The sequence below is a fragment of the Procambarus clarkii genome, chromosome 94 (genome assembly GCF_040958095.1).
Source record: "Procambarus clarkii isolate CNS0578487 chromosome 94, FALCON_Pclarkii_2.0, whole genome shotgun sequence".
Lineage (NCBI taxonomy): Eukaryota > Metazoa > Arthropoda > Malacostraca > Decapoda > Cambaridae > Procambarus > Procambarus clarkii.
Genome location: NC_091243.1, coordinates 9719273 through 9745869, shown reverse-complemented (window position 1 = coordinate 9745869; position 26597 = coordinate 9719273). Strand labels below are relative to the sequence as shown.

Genomic DNA, 26597 nt, shown 5'->3' with positions numbered 1-26597 from the left:
CAGTGGAGGATGTTCCTTCCTTGTTTACAAAATGTGTGCAGTATGAGAAGAACTGCAATGTTTTGCTGAAAATACTCGCCCAGATAAAGCTGTAGCAGGCCGTTATGTTAACCTTTTAAATGATAATATGACGTCTCACTTCAGACAATTGTTAACACGTAGGCAAAAACAAGTGTCTTTAGACAGATTCTCAGAGAGAAACAACCAGCGAGCCACAACCAGGTCCTAGTGGTACGCCTACAAAATATAGGAGAAATGTCAAGACTGCCTGTTATAATAATGGAAGGGGACTCCCCTTCCAAACACTAACCTGTCCTCCCCTCAGTCTTCCATATGCCAATAAGAATCCTCAATAAAAGTAAAGTGCAGTTAAATATTGATGTATTTATTTAGTTTACATTTATTCCTAGTGTTTTGAGCATGACAAAATTAGTATTCTATACATAAAATGTATTTTTAAATTATTATTATTATTGGGTGTGTGGAACAGATTAACTCAATTTACATTATTTCTTATGGGAAGAAATCGATTCAGTGTGCGATTATTATTCTTATGATGCATTTCTTGGAATGGATTAAATTCGTACACCAAGGTTCCACTATCATGAATAAATTAAATTTCATATGCATTATTCTTCAAAATTCTAGCAAACAAGATAAAACACCAATACACAACTACATAATGCTTAATGAAAAATATTACTATGGTAGTATCTTAGCCATACAAGCAGATATTTAAAGATACTGTATACTGAAGCCAGGTAAAAGAGGTAAACAGGCAGCCCACTTGTTTCTTTCAAGGGCAGCCGAGAAGATCCTGATGCACTATCGCCCATATAGAATATGGAGTTTCAAAAACCAGCCTCTATTACAGGGGCAAAAAATACAAATCCCACTACAGCATATATGGAAGCAAACAAAAGAGCAGACAAGAAAATGGAATTGGCTCCCAAAAACACAAAACAGAAGTCTGGAAGGCCAAACAGAGCACCAAGGGCCATCCCAAGAGAAAAAGAAGAGAAAGGTATCCTCAAACATCAGCAGAGAGCAGCATAGAGTATCAATGACACACTCAAGGACAACTTCCATGCACAATTAGTAGGAAGTGCCCCCTACCTCCCTAGAAGCCACAAGCTGCTGCAACTAACAAATGATAGCTGCTGCAACTAACAAATGATAGCTGCTAAACTACAAAACATGCCCCAAGGCCTAAGGTTGGAGGAAGAAAAAAAAAAATTCCAACAGCAAAAGGGACCCACAGGCTCTAAGCACCAAGAGAGTGAACCTAAGTGCCCACAGGCACACAGAAATGCCCTAATGGGACACCACATAAGAATCAAACCAGCCAGAAATGCAACATCACTTGGAGCAATAAAGGTCCCAAAGGCCCTGGACAGCCCCCCCAAGATGCAACAATAGTCAACAATCATCCATAAGAGGAGGACATGCCAGCAGAGACCTAGGTGAACACAGAAGTTCAATGCAACCAAGGAATTTCATGCTCATAAAAACTGCCACAAAGCTATACAGTATTTTATCCGAGATACATAACCGAGTTAGATAAAAGCTGGTATACAACTATCAAACACAGGACAAAGCATTATAATGCAGGTAAAACAAGAATACCAAGTACCTACCTGGTGTCAAAGTTAATTAAGATAAAAAAGTAATAGTTAGGGACATTATAACAAAAATAGATAATCATTCTTGTAATAAATGTCAGTATCCATCTTCTCTACACGATATATCAGAATGGTTGCAAAATGCCATCATTGAAAATTAGTTTACTTAATGAGCAAATTAATATTCTAATTAATCTTAATATAGCATAAATAAATATATACAATACTTATTTTAGTACCTATTATCCAGAGTTGCCTATAACAAGTCAAATTTACTTAAAATAAAAATTGTTAAGAATTGTAATTAGTGTATTGATATTTACATTTTAATATGTAGCATAGATTTTGTATAAATTAACTTTACTATTTTTCAAAGATTTGCAATATACATAAAAACTTAATGAATTTGTCCCTTATTTGAGATTGTGTTCAGCTGACAGTGGGACCAGTATGCTAATGATATGAAGGTACCTATCACCTCGCCTATCTAGGTCAAATGAGTGTTCAGTGGTAGGCCTCGTGTAACAGCCTAAAGAAAACAATGCTGCTAAAAATGTCAGGTCTCCATTGTCATGCGGAGATAATGGAGGAAGTGAGTACTCCCTCACTCGCCCACTCTCACTCATGGAATTCAAATCAAATTTAAAACTACAAATATTTCTCTCCTTACATATGGGAAAGGAAACAATCTTGCCTCATTACTTTTACTACAATACGGTGTCAGATTGATATGGAAAACTAGAAAATAAAGAATACTAGTTTTTGTACAAGTAAACTCACCTAATCTTCGAGACAACCAGCCTTTGACTGTGCGAGCACGTTCTACATCGACCAAAACTCGACGATTGTCAATCTTCTTGCCATCAGCATGTTTGTAAGCCGCTGTCGAAGGAAATTTTATAATTAAAATCAAAATATTTTTCAGGCTTTTAAAAGACCTGCATAAAGGGCAGATATTTTCAAAAAACAAAAGAGACCAGTCCTGTGACCTTCGTCGTCGTTCCCCTCGTAGACGTAGCCACCGGATTCTGGTTACAAGGTGCAAACCTTGTAGTCATACCTGACACTTGCTGACAACCAAGTTATCCACAAGTGAAAATCAACCTTTATATGCGAATGTGTATTAAAAAAAAAAATTATGGGTAAAGGAAGGATATGAATGCTGGGTCAAGGAGCAGGTAAGGGCCAGTCATGGATGGTTGTGTTTAGGAGGTTTCTCAAAAATGATTATGGATTTGAAACTAAACGCAAGCTTTCCACAGGAACCCAATGCTATATTTTCTCAACTTGAATTTGTAGTCATGATTTTGAAGACTTGAAACTGACTTTGTGATTTAGTCAACAACTAAAAAGAAACTGTGTTACCTGGGCATACCTTTAGAGATACAGTAAGCTAGGGCGCCCGGTAGTTGAGGTGAAGGTTGGGGGGGTTTCCCATGATTTCCATCGAAGGGCGTTGGAATACTTACCCAACTTACCCATTATCAATTCATAAACAAAAAATTACAAGTTTGACACTAACACATTCAACTTTACATCTTCATGACAATATACAATGCTAATAGTATAACTTTCCAATTCAAGGAACAATTATCTACACTGATTTTTTTTTTTTTTTTTAGTATCTCTCTACCTACCGACCATACCTACCACTCACTTACCCAAACGCCTGTATGCCGACACGAAACGTCATCCCACCCAAACTCACTTACCTAAATGTGTGTTTAGAATGAATACCACCCAAACCCTACTCACTTACCCAAGAGTGTGTTGAGTATTAACTCCATCCCACCCCAATCACTTACCCATATGTTTGTGTTGAGTATCAAAACACCAACCCCACCCTCTTCACTTACCCATACTGTATATGCATTTAGACATTTGCTCCTTTTCGCCATCCTATTACGAGTAACAACTAATGTACTCCCAATGTGAATAAAAGTTTATTTGTAATAGTTATGAACTATAAATTGAATGAATAAAATAAATGCTGAATTTAGGAAATGTGTACTCTCAAAATTTATGAAAAAAATATTATCAATCCCACTGAGGCTAATTTTGTTTACTTTAATGACACTCAAACACCACTGCTATGCAGTGGAATTCATCATGCACCATTGTTTAGGAGTAAATTGCCAAACACAACTAGAATCACTGCTTCATTAGTCATCAGGCCTCTTTACATGGTCATGATAAGCCAATAAACTCAATGATTCATCTTGTGAAAGGCTAAAACTTACCAACTTGCGTTACACCAATACAAGAACTCCCTTGCCTTAATCTGCCAATCACCCAGAAATGTTCTCATAACAATCACCATCTATTGACTACTAAACTTTTAATCAGTAATACAGACAAAAATTTGCATTTTGTTTATCCAAACAAAAATATAGAAATCAAGTTATGGCAAACGGATACTTTCAATCATAAACTTTATAATGGATGAACACATCGCCTATGGCTTGGAAGCTGATTAGTGCTCATGCCATGGTTCCCTTCCTATCATTGATTTTAACTTTAAATTCCACAAATAAATGTATGTAACTGTCCCAAGGATCTTTTGAACCTAAAATGAGTCAACTACAACCTAAGAAAAAATGTATACCCCCCTCACTACATACAACCCAGGAGCATATAGCTAGTAGCATGCTTATAAAAGCAGCAGAGTACCTCTCCATCTACTATACAATTTCACACAAAAAGAACCTACTCAGGCTTATTTGACCAAATGATAAAAGATAAACTGCACTCCTTCAACCTAATCAGTTTCAGATGTATAGGAAATCACCGGCAGATATTTAAAGTATTGTATTCCCAGCTTGAGCTGATATAGAATTAAAAGTTATGAAAGTTGACAATATAAATCACGTTTAGCAAGTCCCCTTTCAATTTAAATATTACTATGCAAGTCAGTAAAATTTTCAACATGCCAGAAGGCCTAAAATGCCACTATTTACTTGAATTATATTAAGTTTTAAAAATTTGCCTGTGCAGAGGCTGGTCGAAGCCTTGGTGATAATATGGGTCATTCTGCCTGCTCCTGTGTTGGGCTTACCACACATACAAACCTAGAGCCGTGAGCGCTCATAGGTCGCGTGAGCATACAAGCCAGCACGGAAGATCGGCTGTACAGGGTGAACGAAACAAAATGCATTAGTGTGGGGCCTCGAAACGGCATAGACATCATTACAATATAAAAGAAAAAGTTGTAGAGCTGGAAAAGTGGTTTATATAACAGTAATGAGATAAAAGAGTCCTCTCTCAGCTCGTTGTGAGTTGACTTCATGGTTACGCACTGATCATGTGAAGCTTCAGAACTTCTTGATGTAATAAAAAAAAAGCAAGTAAAGTTAACCAACTGCGATGAGATTTTCAAAGGGCATGGTTAATTTGCCTGGGAAAATTCCTCACTCATGCTGAATCGGAGCACTTAAAACAATTATTTTATAATTTATCAAGAGTAGAACAAGATAAAACAAATGGAAACTTCAGAGCCCTTAACTAATCAAATTAATCATATCTCCATAGATAATCAAGTCAATTACAACATGATCCTTTTAGCACTTTGCTATTAAACCAGCCCATCCTCCTGTTCTGGTAGTACTTAAAGTAATAATGAGGACCATAGTATATATACCGACCTACAACGAAATTAGGAAGTGGAAATCGACACTATTGAGTTGGACAAACCAGAAGACAGTTTCTCACTCGTGTTGCAAAGTTAAACTAACCTAACCTTCCTAGGCCTGATACACGACATCTGAGGCCTAATATTATACTTGTGTGCTATACTAGGTCTAGGAATATCAAAGTGTTTTTTAGCTTCATATTCTTTTCTTAAGAATTCCTTGCTAGTCAGTATAATACTATCTAAAAACTAAGTACGTACGAATTAGTGACTATTGACGATCGTCACACTAGATACTACCTAAACACGAGGATGGGTTGTCCTAATCATATTATAAAGAATCAATCACACACTCAGTGGTAACCTTGAGTCTTGGCAATTATATCCAATAAAATACAATGACAAGGAAAATAAACAAACAATTAATGATGCACCTGAAGACTTATTTGCACCCCCAGACACTAAAATAAATGCCTACACTATGCTGAGCTCATGAAGGTCACATTCTGCTGCGGTGTTATAGTTGACTGTCTGCCTAAAACTGGTTGCCCAAATTAAATTTATAAGGGAAAAAATACAGTACATAAAATTTAAAGTAAGACCCTGCAAGTTTTGAGACACACAAGAGGCATTCTGCATTCAAAAAAGAAATACTATATCTTTCTTTTCAGAATGTTATACACACATCATTTGGTCTCAAGATTTTGTTTAAGCCAAGGAAATAAATGAACTCAACACACACATATGAAGCATTTCACAAGCGTCTCTCAAAGACAAAGGAAAGGATTTCACTTTGATTATGAGTCAATCAACAGAAAATCTTAAATGTATTTCTACAGAACATTAAAAACCTATCATGCAATAAATTGTGTGAACTGCTATCACAAAATTTAGTAATGTAACAAATAATTTCAACTTCATAAAAAAAAATTCCAATTATATATGCTGACATTATTTCTAATTTAAAAATATCAGGCAACATTAATTTTCTTTACTATAAATAATCAATATTCACTTTTTAATTTTATTACACTAAACAAAAAGACGACTGACATTCTGAAGGTTTCAGTTTTTTCAACCCGGCCAATTTTTTTTTGTCTATGCAGTCGATAACTAAAAATTATTTCTCCTGAAGAAGAGAGACTTTGTATTACACATGTAGCTCATCTCCAAGAAATCTATCTACAGTAGGACTCCTCAAATTTACAACTGGTTCAATTTAATTCCCTCATATAATCATATTTAATAATACTGTACCCAGTGCTGTATATATAGCATAATGCCTAATATACTCCATCAAGATTAAATTACATAACTATACTGATCCAAAACTGCACCCCATCTCTTACAACAATTAATAAACTATCACATAGTAAGGAAAGGAGAGAATAAATAGTATATGCTTAGTAAAATCATATTTATGAAAAATAGCCATCACATAAGACAGCAAGCAGACATAGCTCTATTATGTAGTACGTAGTAGTCAAATAATTTCTGATAGCAAACCAACTAATTATTTTAAAACTTCAAAAAAAATCTGACTTCTGAGTAAAATTAAAATCCCCAGGTCCCAAGACAGGTTTGCAGTTAGTAGAGGCAAGTCTCATATATACATTGCCACAGGGGTCCGGTAGCTGAGTGGACAGCAACGCGGAACTCGTAATCCTGTGGCCCGGGTTCGATTCCTGGACTAGGCAGAGACAAATAGGCAGTTTCTTTTACCCTGATGCCCCTGTTACCTAGCAGTAAGAATAGGCACCTGGGAGTTAGACAGCTGTTATGGGTTGCTTCCTGGATGTGTGTCTATGCGTGTGTGTTGGGGGGGGGGGGGGGGGGGGGAGAGCAAGAAGAGGAAAAAATAAGAGAGTTAGTAGTTAGTAACAGTCGATTGATAGTTGAGAGGTGGGCCGAAAGAGCAAGCTCAACCCCCCCAAGCACAACTAGGTGAATACAAACAGGGGACAGGTGGAAATTGAGTGCCCAAATGAGCCACAGAGATATTAGAAAGAACTTTTCTAGTGTCAGAGTAGTTGACAAATGGAATGCATTAGGAAGTGATGTGGTGGAAGCTGACTCCATACACAGTTTCAAGTGTAGATAAGATAGAGCCCAATAGGCTTAGGAACCTGTACACCTGTTGATTGACGGTTGAGAGGCAGGACCAAAGAGCTAAAGCTCAACCCCCGCAAGCACAACTAGGCGAGTACAAAAAGATCTTCTCAAACTGTTGCTCAAATTGTGTTGCATTGGAAAATGCAGATGTGGTGGTACTATAAACAGGTAACCACTTGCATACTAAGTTTCCCTTTGCATGGGTTAGTTTCGATCCGAAGAGTGTTTATCGTGGATTATCAGATAATCTGTGGGTGTACCATTCTCAGCAGTGTGAGGCTTCTCTATAAAATAAAATTCATTACTTTTAATGTTTTTTTTTTTATCTTGTAAAGAATGAAAGTTTTAGGATCTATAGAAATTAAAAAATTCTCCATAAAACAAAATTAGATTTGTTCACTACCACTTTAAAACATGATTATAGTTTATTTATTTATTTAAATACAAGAAGGTACATTGGGTTTGTGAGGATATATAGCATGGTGTTAACACTCTCTCTCTCTCTTTGGACACCCCTCGTGTCCACTTTTTTTCTCTCGTGTCCTAGCTTCGGACACTGCTCGCGTCCAATACAAAAAATATTTGAATAAAATTCATTTTCTATCCGATCGACTTCGGCATAGTTTCAAAATGAGCGCCTTTAGAATGCACACAATTTGATATCAACATGAAAGATGTAACAAAACTATGTCATAACACTTGAAAGACTATAAATACGTTTTTGGTCAAAATTTTAAAATATTTATTAAAATTCTATTTATTGTGCTATTATTATGGGACTAGTTTTAAAATGCGCACCTTTACATTGTAAACAATTTGGTACTAAAATTAAAGATGTAATACAAAATTTTATGTCAGAACACTGGAAACAAATAATTGTGATGATGAGCGTCAAAAATTTAAATATTTGTTAAAATTCCACTTTTTGCTATTATTATTATTATGGAATTAGTTTTGAAATATGTGCCTTTCTATTGCGAACAATTTGATACCAAAACGAGCGACGTAACATGAAAATTGATGTCATCAAACTGAACGAGTATACACATTAGGTTGTGGGTGTGATAATTGGTTCTCGTTCACGGGTAACTTTAGGCTTTGCAAAGGGAATCGTGCTGGGTTTTTGGACAATACATGCATATACACCTGTAGGGAATTTAATTGTGAACACATTGATACCAAAACGAACGACGTAGCACGAGAATTAAGGTGAGAAAACTGAAACGAGTATACACATGTAGTGTCACCAAGTGCTCGCCCGCACCACCAGGCCTACTTCGTGTATACACGCTAAGCGCACGCCCGGGGCACAATACTGTTAACATTCCTGTAAAGCCACTAGTATGCATAGCGTTTCGGGCAGGTCATAAAGCATATTATAACACTCAAGCCTTTCCAAATACAGTACTGTCAGCCTGGAACTGATATTTAACACTCGCTAACAAGTTACCCAGCACAGCTACAACTACTACACCTAACAGTCCCCAGGCTCAAGATACCTCGCTATGTAACCAATACTCTAAAGCCAGCCAGTCAAGCACAGAAGATAACGAGCTTGAGCAACCGAGTACCACGCTCAGTTTAGTTTTTATTTTTAATGCAAAGCTTTAAAGCTGACCTATATCACGTCAGTTGCTCCCAAGGCAACACACTATATCTTTGGGGAGGATATGACTGAATTAACCATAAAGCAAAGCAAAGGTGGTGGCAAATTTCCACAGGATAAGCACAAACACCCAAAATGACTAAATTTCACCATTTCAAAGCAAAGCAGTTGAGAAATGCATTCTGTAGGACAAGGGATCATACTCCATTGATTAAACTGACAGGGATTCAAAACAAGAATACTTATAAGGAGAGTTACCAATGCAAAAACCACAGGACATATGACATGGCAAACCTGATGACAACCTAGGGCACCTTTCAAAAACAAAATTTAATTCTTGGCCAAGAACAAAGTACTTTGAGATGCATTTGTGCATCTCCAGGACCAAAAGTATACATACATGAAGTATGTCAGAGGACTAGTCTTGTAACCAACACATCATGGTTATAAAGGATAAGGCAGGCCATGCCTGATTAAGTCAACTGCATTCTACAAGTCCACAAAATGCAGTAAGAGGGATGGATTATATCTTTCTAGACTGCAAAAAGTCTTTTGATAGACAAACACTTTTAACCCTTTAAATGCATTTTTTGTCATACATTGATTCATGGAGTAATGCAGTTAATATGCATTCTAACCACTATATTGTAACAAACTAAGCTTGTTGTGGAGGATTATTTAATACAGATTCTCAATCATGGTCTCTCCTTATAGAGGAGCATGGACCAAGCCTAGTCCAGGTCAATATCCGATATATTCCCTTGTTTGCAAGCTAATTCCCACACTTAACGTAACTAATACCTCCCGTTCCACGAAATTGGGGATAACCTACCCCAAGGATTAATAGTTAATTAATTGGCCCAAACCCCAATTAATTAATCCGAATTGTTTTGGTTTGGTGGTGGTAGCGTAAAACGATCTCTCGAGTTGGCTAGAAAGCCTAGTGTTGACGTCACGTGTTTGTAGAATCTTACGATCGAACGTCTAAGACCATGTGGCGTGGGACTCAGCCGAGAGTTAGCTCTGGGGTCTTGGAATTAAGTTATTTACGGGCAGGGTAAAGGACAAGAGAGCCTAAACCCCGTCCCGTGTTACAATATCATGGCCAAGGCTGTACATGAATGATGTTAATATAGATTTAATAGCTCTATATGGAAATAAGTGGTGTTTACCTTGACATACTTTTCTTACTATATATATGCAGTTATTGTTGCAAATGTTAGTACACTAATGAGGTAATTATGATTTTATAAAATTTCCACAATTTCATGTATATTTCAATGACGTTCATATGGTTTTTACAAACCTGTATGGTTGTAATGTATACCAGGTCAACTAACCATCATTTGAACATAATAAAGGCACAAAGACCTATTGGCCCATATGAGGCCGCTCCTATTCATATGAACAATAATGTCTCCTGACCTATGCTTAACACTTTCGTGGACCGATGTCGCTTGAGAGCGGCAGTCATTTTTCTCTTGAATCCTCTAAGTGTCGCATTCAAGCGGCATGAGAAAAATATTTCTATAAAATCCACTTTTTATCCGATCGACTTGGGGATAGTGTCAACGTGTGTGCCATGAAATTTCCGTTCTCCCAAATAGGCGATGACATGGTGTGGTCCATTCTCTTTCAAGGTGTACTATCCCCAAAAAATTGCTGTTTGGCGCTCACGGCTAGTGATCGACGTAGTTTTTTATTTGATGCCAGTGTAATGCATCCTTTTGTGACATTTTATACGCATGTTCTTCTAGAACATTCTATTGCGAACACATTGCTACAAAAATGAAATACGTGCATCGAAAATTAAGGTCAGAACAGTGAAAGAGTACATATATGCTTTTCAATAGTCTCGTCAGTGTGCCGTCGGGTGTGCGGTAACAGGTAACACTTCGGCCACTTCCCACACTCTTGCGGGTGGGCCGCGATCATGATTCTACATGTATGCATATGTCCAAGTAGGGAATTTTATTGCGATCTCAGTGATACCATATTTAATGCTGTAGGACAAGTGTGGAGGTGACAATCCTGAAAAAGAGTAGAAACATTTCGTCACTGTTTGGCGCTCACTGCTAGTGATCGACGTAGTTATTTGGTGCTGGTCTAACTCATGCTTTGGTGACATTTTATACGTATGTTCTTCTAGAACATTCTATTGCGTACACATTGCTACAAAAATGAAATACGTACATCGAAAATTAAGGTGAGGATAGTGAAAAGAGTACACTTCTTGAAGTGCCAACTACCAATTAAACCAGCAGTCGATACACTTAAATCCCACCAGATGGTAGCACCACCACAGCCTGTAAACTCAACCTTTCTACATTCTATTGATTTGGCCCTGGATTCAGATAATATGGGCAAGCAAAGTTCAAACCTTTTAATTATGGAACTGAAGTTTTCCTTATGAATTTGATATTTAGTTTATACATTGGTCTGCACTTTAGTAAACTTTGGCCATAACTTAATGTATATATTTGTTTAAAGTTCTTTTTAATTAAAGTTCTTAAACTACTTCTTTCCCAGTCACAATGGGAGTACTATGTTTCCTAGAGATTTGGGTGCTTTTAGCAGCTCTATGGAAAAATGACAAGCTTTGCATGATTTGGAAATTAGTGGCTTTCTTGTGGGAGATCTATCCCTTTTGGGGTGCAGGTGTCATTGATCTTCCTTCCTACAATGCTTTATGTATTTTGCTGAAAATTCTAGTTGACCAAACCACACACTAGAAATTGAAGAGACGACGACATTTCGGTCGGTCTTGGACCAATCTACTTGATAATGGTCCAGGACAGACTCGATAATGGTCCAGGATGGACCGAAATGTCGTCTCCTTAATTTCTAGTGTGTGGTTTGGTCAACATTTTTCATAATCACAAGTACTTCAGTGTCAGTACCGGAGGGACCATGAGGGCACTTTTCTCGAAAATGTCCAAATCAACTTCAGTGCTCAAGTTAACCTCCTGGAACCTCTTGTAGAGGCTTTCATTTGGTAAGTCTTTTCATGCAGGGTTGCAACTCTAATTTGTTCCAGCATGTATTTGTTAGCAGATTTTGTTCTCAAATCTACAGCCCAGATAAGCCTTATCCTTATTTAAATTTTAGTGGCTTGACACCTATCTTGAGAAGCATCTGAATATGATATCTCAGAAATCGGGATTAAAGTGCATAACCCTTTGCTTAAGTTAGAAAGTCATTCAGTGTTATGTAAATGCACTTTGGCTATATTCTGGGATGAATAAGTATTCCTCAATATAACTAAGTGAGACCAGATCAAAAGTCCCCCCCCCCCCCCCCCCAACAGTGCAAGTGCATAATGCTGCCATCCTCTGGCTGTGCCAATCATAACTGAGGGGTCAGTAGGGTCCTGTTGTAGGGGAGCAGGAGTGTACTGCTTAGAAAGGTACAACTTATAATTACATTTAGTCTGATTTTCATTTTTTACATTGGATATTATATGTAACCAGTTCATTCACGCAAGAACTTTAGTCAACATCTACGAAAATGAATTACTACCGTGTAGAAGTCTTCTCATATATGCCAAAATTGAGGAGTTCGACTATAGATAAGATTGATGTAAACTGAAGACATTTCAGGAGGCATCAGCTATCATGTGTTTATTTCCCCCCCCCCCAAGAAAAAATATCCTCAACATGTGGCAAAACCAAAAGGAAATCCTAAAGAGAACAAAACAATACCTCAAATCAATTAAATAAAAATGTACTGAAAGAAACACAAGACACTTCTAGTATTCATAAATTTTTCTGGTGCATGGTTGGACACCGTGTATTGTTGGGTACTCACAGTGCATGTCTCTCTCATGTTCATACTCGATAAATGCATATCCCCGAGGCTTTCCGGTCTTTATGTTGTGAACCATAACAATCTGCAAAGACAAAATAATCAAATTTGAAAAAAACAAAAACAAATTATTTATCAATAACTTAGCCAAAAACCTCCAAGATTCTCTGTACCACATAACAGGTAATTCATAACAGCCCTGGCTTATGAGGTGATCATGAAGTGGCATTTCTTTTATTTCATGGCTCTTACTCATTGAAATTGAAGTGTTAAAAAATAAAGGCAATTATTAAATGCCTATTAAATATTTCAAAGAAAAGGTCACTTTGAATGTGATTTGTGTGGTTTTAAAGAGGCATTTCTATTTTTTTTAACACATCCTGCAGTCAAGCTTCCTTATCCAGGGTGTCACAAGGGTTATGAATCAAAGGCTTAAGGCCAGCATACAACTATCGACAAAGAAGAGTGTAGAGGGGCCAAGGGAAGTAATCAGTTTTTTATTTTAATTTTGCAGAGATAACCATCTCCCGGCACAGCCAATAACTGAACAAGTGACAATAAGGCTAGCAGATACATACAGATAATAATTTAAGCTAAAGTGAACACACAGGTTCAGTGTGCTTTGCAAGGTGCTAAGATAGGGCCCTGGGTACAACAGTAAATAGGGAGGCACTAAAAGAATTATGTGCTTTCATCCATATGTATGCTTTAATCATGCCCTTACTATAAAATATAATGAGGAAAGTACTGTAGGAAGACAGACACACTACTAGTGGTCAAATGAATAGCTACTGGTATTCAGTCCAAAAACATTTAAAGTAATTAAGACAGGAAACCAGTAGGCAACTACAAGGAACAATTGATCCCAAGCCTAATGCCAAAATCATAATACAGTACAGTATAAGCCAAAACAAGGTTTGAAGAAATCTTATTAGCATTATTCAATCAGGAAATTACACAAAAAATAATTACAGCATTGTGACAAGTACTTAAATAAAGAAGACTAACCTTTTTAATGGGACCGTAGATCTCAAATTCTCTTCTTAGCTTAGACTCCGAGGTATCATAATTAATGCGGGAAACAAAGAGCGTCTTGTATGGGTCTCCAGTCGCAGATTCACTATTATGAGGGTCCCATAAAGCAATTTCTTGTTCTAATTTATACTGCATTTGTTCTGCCTTTTCTCTTCGTTTGCGCTCCAATCGCTCCTCACGAGTTTCCACTCTTGTTGGAGGTGGGGTGTCTTTTGGATCCTGTTAAATTCAATTGAAGTTATGACAAAGTAAAATAAACATTAAAGTAATATCAATTACACAGTCGAGGAAGTGCACCAAATTATTAAAATACTAACGATTCTTTAACATAACTTTTCATTAATCAGCCAATCACCTTTATTATTTGCCAGTCATAACATTTACAATACTCTTCCTCTTCTCAGAAGTTAACTCAACGTGTCCCATTGCCTCAGTTTTTCCATAATAAATAAAAGGGCCATAAATAACATACGATTCATATACTGTACATAAATACAAAAATTTATGTTACATTCTTTTAACTGCACATAAATTTAAAAATCAGCACATCTTGCATGCCAAATCTCATAATTATGTAAAGAGTTACAATATGCTTAAAAATACCATTATTGGTGGCTAGCAATATAAACCACTCAGCCAGCCATTTATCACTGTCTACTGTTCCATTAGTGTTCTAATGAAACTAATTTGTAAAAGGCTATTAATGAAAAGAAAAATCTATTGTTCACTCTGCACCATTTCAAATCTAGAGTACTACTGAAGTAAGGTTTTAAGATGACTAGCCATTAACAACATTTAAAAAAGAACCAAAGCAATAATGCACACTATATACTAAGATACAGAACTAAGGTATGCGATTATAAATAAAAAAATTTATTTGAAAATTTGCTCACCTCGAATTTTAGAATTAAATTTGCCAAACCCGAGTAACCATCTGTCCTCTTCTCCCATGTTAATTTGTCAACGGGTGGAAGATATGGGATGGGGTCTCTTGGCGCAAATAGCGCCAATAAATTTGGCGGTAAATATTGCGTCATTTTCTGTAAATAAAAAAAAAATATTAAAACAAAAATAACCCTTCATCTAATACAAACATGCATAGTGATAGTACTGTAAGTTAAATAAAATAGATCACATCAACCCACACAGCCCATTTCTACTCAACATTTATGTACATTTAATACATTCTCTTTTCTGCCTGATTTTAAACCTAACCTGGAAATAGCATTACTATACATTAGTCAAAAAATATACTGTCTACATGACGAGGAAAACCTTTTCCTCCAGGGGCAAGAAAAAGGGAATTATCAGTAGAAAGCACCAAGCCATTATGACTATAGTATATAGCACTTGGAAGGGGTCAGGGTAAGGATTTGGGATGGGACGGGAAAGATGAATGGTACCCAACCACTAGGACGGTTGGGGATTGAACGCTGACCTGCCTGAAGCCAGACCATCATTCTACCGTCCAGCCCAAGTGGTTGAGAATACAGGGCAAGAGGGCAGCACTTGTAAACAAAAAAATAAAATTAACCTTATTGTCTGGTATTACTACGTCCTGACACTTTGTATCTCTTTGGTCTGCATGAAAATTTGGAGCAATGACCAAGTTACAACAAATTTAAGACCTGAATTCAGATCAAGGGACCCTGACAGCTGGGTGGACAGCGTTTCGGACTCGTAGTCCTGAGGAACCTGGAATCAGAGTTCCAGGTTCGATCCCCAGTGGAGGCAGAAACAAATGGGCAGTTTCTTTTGCCCTGATGCACCTGTTCACCTAGCAGTAAATAGGTACCTGGTAGTTAGACAGCTGCTACGAGCTTCTTCCTAGGGATATGTAACAAAAAGGAGGTCTGTTCGAGGACCGGGCCGCGGGGATGCAGCCCAGTCCTCGACCATGCCTCCTTTCATCTCAAGATGGCTTCAAAAAGATGTCAAGTTGAAAATGAAGCAAAAATATGTTAATAGGGATAGATTAGTGCATAATATAGCAAGATGAGAACAGTTAGGTACATAATATCTGATTTTGGAAAGTATATCAACTGTTCTAGAGTCTGTCTTAGTTGTGTGTTGTATGTGGGTGCTGAAGTTGAGTTTCTTGACTAGGAATAGGCCAAGAAATTTTCCATCATTTTTATTACTAATGTTAACATTGTCTATTTGAAGCTGAATTTCATTCGTTGATTTGTTTCCAAATAAGATGTAGGTTTTTTCTATGTTAAGTGTTAGTTTGTTGGTCGACATCCATAAGTGGACTTTTTGTAGTTCATTAGTAACACTATTTAGTGTATGTGGGTTGGGATTTGAGTAAATGAGGGTAGTATCAGCAAACAAAATAGGTTTAAGAATGTTAGAGACATTAGGCAGATCATTGATGTACACAAGAAATAGGAGAGGTCCCAAGATGCTGTCCTGTGGCACTCCAATAGTTATTGGTAGAGTGGGAGAGGTTATATCATTGATGGCTACACATTGGTGTCTATCACTAAGATAGGATTGGATATAGTCCAGGGCAAGGCCTCGGATTCCATAATGATGGAGTTTACGTAAGAGGTAGTTGTGATTAACCACTGCACTGCGCAAAGCGCCTTTAGGCGCTCAGAGAGTTGTGCTTTTTGTTTTTTAATTTGGCTATATTTTAATGTTTTTTAATGTTTTCATTACTATTTGTGTTTTGAAATGGAAATAGTTGACTTTGGAAACATTTTGACATTAAATTTACCTGAACATTTGTAAAAATAACAAAAATATGTCCTTGACAATTGCACCAAGACGTTTTTGCCGAAAATAGGTGAGCAGTGCAAGGGTTAACAGTATCAAAGGCCTTTCTCAGGTCAATGAAGAGTCCAATCGGAAACTCATTATTGTCAAGGGCTGAGTAAATTATATCAAGGAGACTAATAATTGCATCGTTGGTACTCTTTTGAGAGCGGAAGCCAAACTAACGGGCCGAGTATGTCGAATTTTACGAGGTAGGAGTAGAGCTGTTTGTATATAATTTTCTCAAATATTTTGGATAGTATGGGTAGGTTTGATATTGGTCTATAATTGTTTATGTCTGCCGGACTGCCTCCTTTATGATCATGCGTAAACAGTTGCGTTTTAATGATTAATGAAAGCCCATAAACAATTTCAACAGTTCCTTCTGACCCTCTTAGTTTAGTTCATTTATTATGCACCCCATACCCATCTTGCGGGCGGTAGTGGAAAGGGTTACAGAGGCACATAATGTCTTCAAGTTCTTTTGTCATCAATGTCTTCCTACATTCTCCTTTTCTCCTCCGCATTGTAGTTAATAACCGCACCTTATTTATGAATATACTGAAATATTAAATACGAAATTACACGAAACGCAGACTTTTGACAATCACAAAAAGTAAACAATTACGCAGAAACTTTAAATAACGCAGAAAAACACGAGACAGTGAAGTATGGCGGCGGTGGGCCAGGCCTGCCAGGTCCCGCACGGCGGCGTCACCACCTTACACCGCCCACACTGCCGCCCGCCCACCACCCCTAGCCCACGCCCACACCCACACGACACCCTACTTACCTTTATTACACGGTCCCGGCTGTCACAGATGATACGAGACCAGGAAGCTGCACGAGAGCAAGGAGGGAGCCGGGCTAGTGTTGTCCATGTAGCGCGGAGGAACACAACATGGCCGACCCACCTCACCCAACACGCTCAAAACATTGACATCGCCGCCAACATATAACATTAATAATTTTGGAACTAGCGTCAAAATTTATTATTTGCTTAGCTAAACAAACTAGAGTGTTCAGTTCCTGAACCGATTATGTGCCTCTGTAATCCTTTACACCACCGCCCACGGGATGGGTATGGGGTGCATAATAAAGAAGCTCTACGCTTTACTCTCACTTGTAAACAATTTCAACGGAATTCAAATAAGTAAAATTAAAATAAAATAAAATGTTTATTCGGGTAATAATACATAAATACAAGATGAGTTACAAACAGAATGTTAGATTTCTAGATAGAACTAGTATATATTATGCCTAAAGCCACACGGGTTCACCATAGAACAAAGGCAACTGCAGAAGGCCTATTAACCTATACGAGGCAGCTCCTATCTATAACCACCCAATCCCACTCATATACATGTCCCACCCACGCTTGAAACAATCGAGGGACCCCACCTCCACCACGTTACGCGGTAATTAGTTCCACAAATCAACAACCCTGTTACCGAACCAGTATTTACCCAAGTCTTTCCTAAATCTAAATTTATACCCATTGTTTCGTGTTCTGTCCTGTGTTGATACTTTTAATACCCTATTAATGAGAATTACCCATTCTCAATCGACTTGAGAATGGTCCAGGACGGACCGAAACGTCGTCGTCCCTTCAACTTCTAGTGTGTGGTCTGGTCAACCCTATTAATATTCCCTTTGTTATGTCCATTCATCCACTTGTAAACCTCTATCATGTCACCCCTAACTCTTCGCCTTTCCAGTGAATGCAATTTAAGCTTTGTTAATCTTTCTTCATATGAAAAAATTCTAATTTGGGGAATTATCTTAGTCATCCTACGCTAGACACGTTCAAGTGAATTTATATCCATTCTATAGTACGACGACCAAAACTGAACTGCATAATCTAAATGGGGCCTAACCAGAGCAAGATATAGCTTAAGAACCACACCAAGTGTCTTGTTACTAATGCTGCGATTAATAAATCCGAGTGTCCGATTTGCCTTATTACGAACATTCATGCATTGATCCTTTTGTTTTAAATTCTTACTAATCATAACTTCCAGATCCCTTTTGCAATCCGACTTCACCATCTAGCTCGTATCTTGTAACTCTATCATCATTACCCAGCCTCAGCCTCATACATTTATCAGCATTAAACTGCATCTGCCAATCTTTTGACCTTTTGACCAATCTTTGATAGCCCGTGCTACTTGGAACTTGTCCCGAGTAGCTGAGTCTATAACAACAACAACAACACTAATACATTCACGGGGGAAACATCTCCCGTCACGTAGGGTGCAGTCGCACCTCCACAGATCTCCAGTATCAGCTCTTGATACTGGTAATGGCTTCAAAGGGCCACCACTTACGGGCTATTCATGCCCGTGCCACCTTTTGGGTGGCTTAATCTTCATCAATCACTAATACATTACGGGCTCACCATAGCCCGTGCTACATGGACACTTCGATCTGAGTAGCTAAATCTAAAACAACAACACTAGTACTCTAATTTTTACTGGCTATTCATGCCCGTGCCACCTCTTGGGTGGCTTAATTCTTTATCAATCAATTACTAATACGCTCAGCGTTCCGGGCAAGGTGTAGGGAAAACACTTAGATTAAAACTTAAAAATAATTCAGATCACAGCATAAATTGAATTAAAAACGCGAGGGAGGGAATTATCAGGGGGGGGAAAGCGCCAAGCCATTACGCCTTGTGATGTTAGGGGGTCAGGATAAGGATTTGGGATGGGATGGGGGAAGGAATGGTGCCCAACCACTTGGACGGTTCGGGATTGAACGCCGACCTGCATGAAGCGAGACCGTCGACTGAGCGAGTGTTTTTATTAACAAGCTTAGGTATACACATAAATGTGCTGCTACCCTATTATATATGTAAGATTACACAGTGTATTTCAAAAACAAGGTGTAAGTTCATCTAATATTCCCATCTCACAGGATGGTTAGTCATACAGAGAATCCGGGGAGAAAATACAAGTCTCAATACAAAAACAAATTAACCCTGACTAAACAATAGCTTCACGCTTTTTACATGAGCAATCATTTTTACGTTTTTACAATCGTGAAAAAGATTCATCATGAACCGGGACAATTACGGTGTTTGTATGGAAGCATGATATCTCGGTTACCAAGAGGCAACAGTTTACATGTATATTGCGACGGGTCGGTGGCGGAGGATGGCAGGGCCGGGTGTGGTGTCCTAATAAGGGAATATACGGAGTTTGGGACTGTGGACAGGATAATTGAACTCCGGCTTAGTAATTATATATCATCCACACAAGCTGAACTGTTTAGATTTAGGAAAGACTTGGGTAAATACTGGTTCAGTAACAGGGTTGTTGATTTGTGGAACCAATTGCCGCGTAACATTGTGGAGGTGGGGTCCCTCGATTGTTTCAAGCACGGGTTGGACAAGTATATGAGTGGGATTGGGTGGTTATAGAATAGGAGCTGCCTCGTATGGGCCAATAGGCCTTCTGCAGTTACCTTTGTTCTTATGTTCTTATGTTCTTATGTTCTTATGTAACTGCAGGCCATTCTGGCGTGTTTGGAGGAAGTACGTCATGACGACAAAAATGTTTTTGTATTTGTCGATAGCCGAGGAGCACTGGAGTCCTTAAACAGTCGAAACCCAGTCTTCATGTCTATAGTTGAGGATTGTAAGAGAAGAATAACTGAGATACAGCTGAAAGGTCATAGTGTGAAATTCATGTGGATTCCATCTCATGTTCGAATAGTGCTCAACGAGGTGGCGGATGACTTGGCCAAACGTGCCACATCAAAACCACAAATTGACATTGAATGTGAATTCACAATGAGACAAATAAGAAGCAAAATCAGAAATATTCAGGCACAGGCAGGAGTGGAGAGGAGAGGGATAATGTATGAGAGAAGTCTAACCATGCAACACTACATGTATGTGAGTCAAAACACCCATTTCACTTATGGTAAAAGGAGAAATGCTTGGAGTGACTCTGTGTACATGCGGCTCAGGCTTGGGTACAAATATTACTGGGAATATGGGATAGGTGTTCATGATAATGACACGAAGTGTAAACTATGTGGTATGTTAAACTATATTAGCATAATGTGCATATATAGGCATAGGTTAGGTTTGGTTAGGTGTTTAGGTTCTGTTGGCGATTATTTATATTTGTAGTATGTGGGTGAAGCATTTACAGTGTTGTGATTCGAACAAAATTCGTCAGTAAAACACTTGTTCCGGAAGTGTTCGAACGAAATCAGTTGTAGTCGTGTGTAAACCGTTTTTCAATCATAAACTGGGGATTTGGCGGGTACATTTGATTAGGTTAGGTGTTTAGGTTCTATTGGCGATTATCAACGTGGGTGGAGCACTTACAGCATTGTCATTCAAACAAAAGCCGTAAGCGAAGCACTTGTTCCGGAAGTGTTCGGACGCAATCAGTTGTCTTGTGTCAAGTTTTTCATTCATAAACAGGCGGGTGAATGGAATGAGCTTTGGGCTTTGTTTATGAGGACTGGCTGAACAGTCGCTAGGACCCTCCGTGCCCCGCCTAACACTGTAGGCTTTTGGCGTTGTATATTTATAGTTTTTAATTCTTTTTTCGGACGCAAATATTGATTCCTGAATTTAGGACTTGTCGAAAATATGGACTTATGGCAACCCAAACCTAAGTGTAATTACCTAAGCGTGTGATTACAGAACCACACACCAGATGAGATTGCGTAGTTTTCGGTCCGTCCCGGACCATTATAAAGTATATTGATAATGGTCCAGGACGGACCGAAAAGTCCTCTCCTCATCTTCTGTTGTGTGGTTTAGTAATCATATCTTAAACATTGTAACTTGTCTGCATACCTAAGTGTAGGTACAGCTATGTACTGTCATGTAACACTATGAAACTACTGACGGTGTTGGCCTCCACCATTTACTCGCCTAACTTGTTCCAACCGTCTACCACTCTGTATGCCAAAGTTAATTTTCTTGTATTTCTTCAGGAGTGCAGAGTTCCCACCAGGTCTCCACACCCTAAATTACCCTCCTTCGTTGTCTATAACCTTAAATCCAGTCATTCGTGTTGTGTGTGTTAAGGGCTTACCGAAGGGCTTCAGTATCATGGTGTGAAGCTCTACGTGGGGGAACTCTGCCCTCAATTGCTTTAACCTGTATGCTCCTAGTGATTAGCTGAATTATGACCTGTATCATCATAGCCTACTATCATTATGTAATTATGACGCTAGGCATAGCAATGTTGGTAATTCTTTTCAGTAATTGTAACGGCAACCAATTGGTGTCACTATTAGGTAGTTAGGATGGTGCACATTGTGGGTGACCTTGAACTGACGCATATCTATGGAGGTATTCTTGATCTGTCTCGGTGTCAACGTCTCCCACACAGTTTGCGCCTCGTCAATAGTGCCAGATATGGCGTGTCATCACCTTCCCGTATTAGCTAATGTAAACATTGAAAGCTCTAATATTCAGTTTGTAAACTGTGACAACTTTTAAGGCATAAATTTAAAACGCTATATTGTTGAATGTGAAACTGTAGAATTACTTCCTGGCCTATTGTACCACCAACTGTGTAACTATTTAATTGTTCATACATTCAAGAATATTGGAAGATATTCTTGTGCTGTACCCAGATTTTGCTAGTACGAACCTTGCAAGAATGTACCTCACATGTACTCACGAATGTAAACTCCATGCTATATACTCAAACCCAATGTACCTTCTTGTATATAAATAAATACATAATGTGTGCCTTACATTTGTTCTCGCCTGATTTTTAGTCGGTTGATTTGTTTTTGTATTGAAGCAGGTATTGTCCCCTGATTTCCATGAATGCCTAACCATCCTGTGAGATGGTAATATTAGATTATTAACTTACAGCCAGCTGATTAGTCAGAGCTGGTTTGTTTTTGTATTATGGCGGGTATTACCTCCCCCAATTCCATGCATGATTAACCATCCTGCGAGATGGGAATAATGGTTAAACCTATAGCTAGCTCTTGATCTACACTGTGTAATATATCCTATAAAATAGGGTAGCAGCGCATTGCTGTGTACCTAATTTTGCCCCTTAATATTTTTATATAACTTGTACTGGATGACATCCTAACAATTTACCATAAATTTGCTTGTCCATTTTAAAGAATGACCAATTTTATTTTAAGCTGCATTTCTTACGAATACTTACGTATACTGTCTAATGCACTTGATTGTAACTGTGCTTCAGCCTACAATCTTAGACCTATTGTCTTGTGTATGATCCTATGTCTTGACAGTGAATACCGGCATTATCCTCACTAATAACGCCTAATTGAATTGCTTGGATTAGGCAAAATTGTAAAACTTGTCAATAAAGATGTTAATCATTAATATTAATTAATTTATCCTGGCGGAATGTTAAAGCAGAGAGGCTGACTGTGCCCATCGATCAATTTTGTTGTTAAATGTAAGAATCACACTTCCTTTGAGCCTGCTTCAGTTGAAGCTTTTAACGATGAACTCTAAAATACTATCGAACGGTTCATAGAACTTCTCCATAGTCCAGGCCACGTAACTTAAACTGGTAATACAATTGTCTATTGTAATAATTCAAAGTTACATGTACTAAAACACACGGCCAGAAGAATTGGACTATATTATAGGACCTGCACTACTGATATGCTTAAGCTGATCAAACCATACTAGAAAGTGAAGGGGCGACGATTCGGTCCGTCCTGAACCATTCTAAAGTAGATTGTGAGAATGGACGGACTAAAACGTCGTCGTCCCTGCACTTTCTAGTGTGGTTTGGTCAACATATTTCAGCCATGTTATTGTAAAAAGTCTTCTTTCTCAGTCGCACAGAGGGCTCGGCGGCCCTGAATATAAATGGTAAACGGCCCTCTGAGTAAATGGTACACAATCTGTTCCATTTATCTTCCCCTAAATGTCCCACTTTCTCTTCCTAATCTTGAACACCTGTTGGACTCCTTACCGGAGTCTGTGCTCCTTTTGTGTGATTTTTAATTGTCATACTCTCTATGGGCGATGCTCTGACCAACACCCGGGGCCGCCGCCTTGAAACATTTATTGTGGGATGATTCGCCGTTTGTTATCTTGTCTCTTCTGAACTCTGGTAAACGCATTCGTGTTAACTCGCGCATTCGCTCACTTTCCTGTCTTGATCATTCTCTGCTCGTCTTGGCTCGGCGCTTTCTCTTGATAGTTCCCTTCCCTTCTGCTAGTCTTCTCTTTATTTAGATTTCATGTGGCAGGTTCTTTGTGACCTCCATAAGTGACCATTTTTCCCATCCCTGTCGCCTTCTCTTTTTCACCCTACCTTCTCCTTCACTAGGTGGCAGTTTGCCAAAGCTGACTATCTATTCACCCTACACGCTACTCTTTGACCTCTGATCTGCCTCTCCCTAGAGATCACCACCTCTTTCATGATGGTATTCGACACTGCCCTCCACTCTGTTCCTCGCTCCGTCCCTGGCCGACCCCTCAGTGTTCAAGAGAACTGGATAAGCACCTCCAAAGGATACCTGATCAACCAGGCTGTGACTCATACGTCAGGCTGCGAGCAGCCGCGTCCAACAGCCTGGTTGACCAGTCCAGCAACCAGGAGGCCTGGTCGACGACCGGGCCGCGAGGACGCTAAGCCCCGGAAGCACCTCAAGGTAACCTCAAGGTAAGGTAACGCTGAAGTTCGTTCCCTGGTGGGATGCAGACTGTGCTCGGGCTCTGCGCGTTTTTTTTCCTTGTTCCTTCTCCATTACAACTGACCACTCTTCCCCCCCCCCCCCTCGCTCTGGAAGAAAATCGGCAAGATAGCGGGTAAGTTTGTTCCAGATGTCTGGCCAGTCCTTCACCTCCGTGGTTGTGTTGTGGCGGATCTGGTGGTGGTCGCCTCCGAACTATGTTCACACTTTTACTGTTAGTTCCGGTTTTCATCTTCCTCACTTCCTTACTCGTAAGCCCTTTTCTTATATATATAACTTTGTTCCTTAGATTTTTTCGCATATCTTTAATGAATCTTTATCCTATAAAGATTCTCTCTCGGAACGCCAGTCTGCCCTGATCCTCTGTGTTCTACCGCAGCGGGCTAAGATTCATTGAGATGCTTCGCAATCTCCCTCCGTGTATATTTCGGTATTTACAGTGTTTATAACAGTATCTGGGACTCGTCAGTCCTCGAGGACTGGCTTGAGGCGGTTGTTCTTCCTATTCGGAAATCGGGTTCTTTAGGGACATCCATTAAGGACTTTCGCCCCATTGCCCTAACGAGTGGCATCTGCAAGCTTTTTGAATGTATGGTTAATGTCCTCCTGATATGGTTCTTGGAACGCTATCACCACCCCTCCCCTTCTCAACTTAGCTTCAGCAAGTGTCCAGCACGACTGATGTCTTGGTGAACTTGGTCTATATTCGTACTGCCTTTGCTGCGAAGACCCTCCGTCACTATGTGATGGAGTGCAAAAAGATACGTGAATTTAGACAATTCTATAACCAATGTTCCAGCGATGTGTAAATATTTCATTCAAAATGATCTGCTACCAGAAATTTTAGCTAAATATCCCCAGTTTGCTAACTGTAGGGAGTAACTGAGTGATTGTAACCTATCCACCGCTGCCCACTGGATGGGGGGCGGTGTGCAGGACAAACATATAAATTTTGACACTAGCTCTCCACATATGTCAGTTGCTTAATTTAGAACCTGTACTTGAGGTCGATCTCGAACCCATTGTTGATGTGACGACTTATATTGAATTTTGTAACTAGCTCATCAAGATTGTAACTTGCTTAGCTAAATGAATTGTGGGGTTCAGTCCCCGAGCCCATTATGTGCCTCTATAACACTTTCCACTACCGCCCACAAGATGGTTATGGGGTGCATAATAAATGAACTAAACTAAAAAAAAACTAACTCAGTTTTGTGAACAATCATCGTCCTGATGTGGTTGTTGTGCTAGACACACTTCTTGATGATAGGACTCTGAGAACTTTGCTACAATTGCAGGTTATACCTCACGGATGTGCCGAAACAGGCGCACCCATGAGGTATACCCGAATAATGCAACCATGAGGTATAACGGAATTATCCATGTATAACCGAATGAGATATATTCCATCAAACCAAATGTTTATTTAGGTAAAAGTACATACGTACAAGATGAGTTACAAACATAATGTTGGATTTATAGATGGTACATATTATGCCTAAAAGCCACAAATATGCACAGCGTTTCAGCCAAAACACCACCATGAGATAACCAAAGATCAATGTCTGGTCAGAAACTGGACGTTGATCTTGTACATTGAAGCTCATAAATTTTGTTTTAAGATATGAGGTACATCTGCATTAGTGCAGCTACCCTAGACTATATGAAGTGGAGTACAGTGTCAAAAAAAAAAGCTAACTAGGTGATGCTAAAAAATCCCCATCGCACAGGATGGTTAGTCATAGAGGCATGTGATAAGCAGTCTGCACTGGCAGACTCCGGATGCATTTTGAGGATATCAACACAAGATTGAATAAGGTAGCAGTGGTAATAAAAGTCCCCATCTCGCAGGATGGTTAGTCATACAGGGCTATATGTTTAGTAGCCGGCACTGGCAAATTTTGGGTACACTGTGAGGATATCTTCAAGAATACGAGAGTGAATAAAGTAATTGCAGAGCTTGCTTACCTATATGAATTGTGGGGCTCAGTCCCTGAGCCCATTATATGCCTCTAACACTTTTCACTACCGCTCACAGGATGGGTATGGGGTGCATAATAAATGAACTAAACTAAATTAACCTCGGGTGGGCTCCGTCACATATTATATGAGAAAGGAGTCCTGTACCAGGTCAAGCAAGTGTTCGTGATGTCAAGAATCTGCCCGAAACGCTGCGCGTACTAGTGGCTTTACAAGAATGTAATTACTATGCTATGTATCCTCACAATCCCAATGTACCTTCTTGTATATATATATATAAATAAAATAAAATAAAATCACTGAAGCTATAATTACAATGGGCACGTATCCCAGCTTTGTTTATTATTTGTGTTGTGTGTGTGGGGGGGGGGGGGGG

At 38.9% G+C, this 26597-nt stretch overlaps 1 protein-coding gene across 3 annotated transcripts in view; it reads right to left on the bottom strand.

Moving 5' to 3' along the window:
• Window positions 1-17491, bottom strand: part of LOC123747326 (U1 small nuclear ribonucleoprotein 70 kDa) — a 28729-nt gene extending 11238 nt beyond the window's left edge. Inside the window, exons 1-5 of one of the 3 annotated variants that reach the window (XM_045729443.2) lie at window positions 17361-17491; window positions 14701-14847; window positions 13781-14026; window positions 12776-12857; window positions 2403-2504 (exon numbers count right to left, since the gene is read on the bottom strand). In XM_045729443.2, coding sequence (XP_045585399.1) covers window positions 2403-2504; window positions 12776-12857; window positions 13781-14026; window positions 14701-14844 — 574 coding nt within the window. In that variant the 5' untranslated portion in view covers window positions 14845-14847; window positions 17361-17491. Of the gene's footprint in view, window positions 1-2402; window positions 2505-12775; window positions 12858-13780; window positions 14027-14700; window positions 14848-17360 lie in introns of those variants that run through there. The other 2 variants (XM_045729442.2, XM_069319805.1) reach the window with 2 other exon arrangements.
• Between the last annotated feature and the right edge of the window lie 9106 nt (window positions 17492-26597).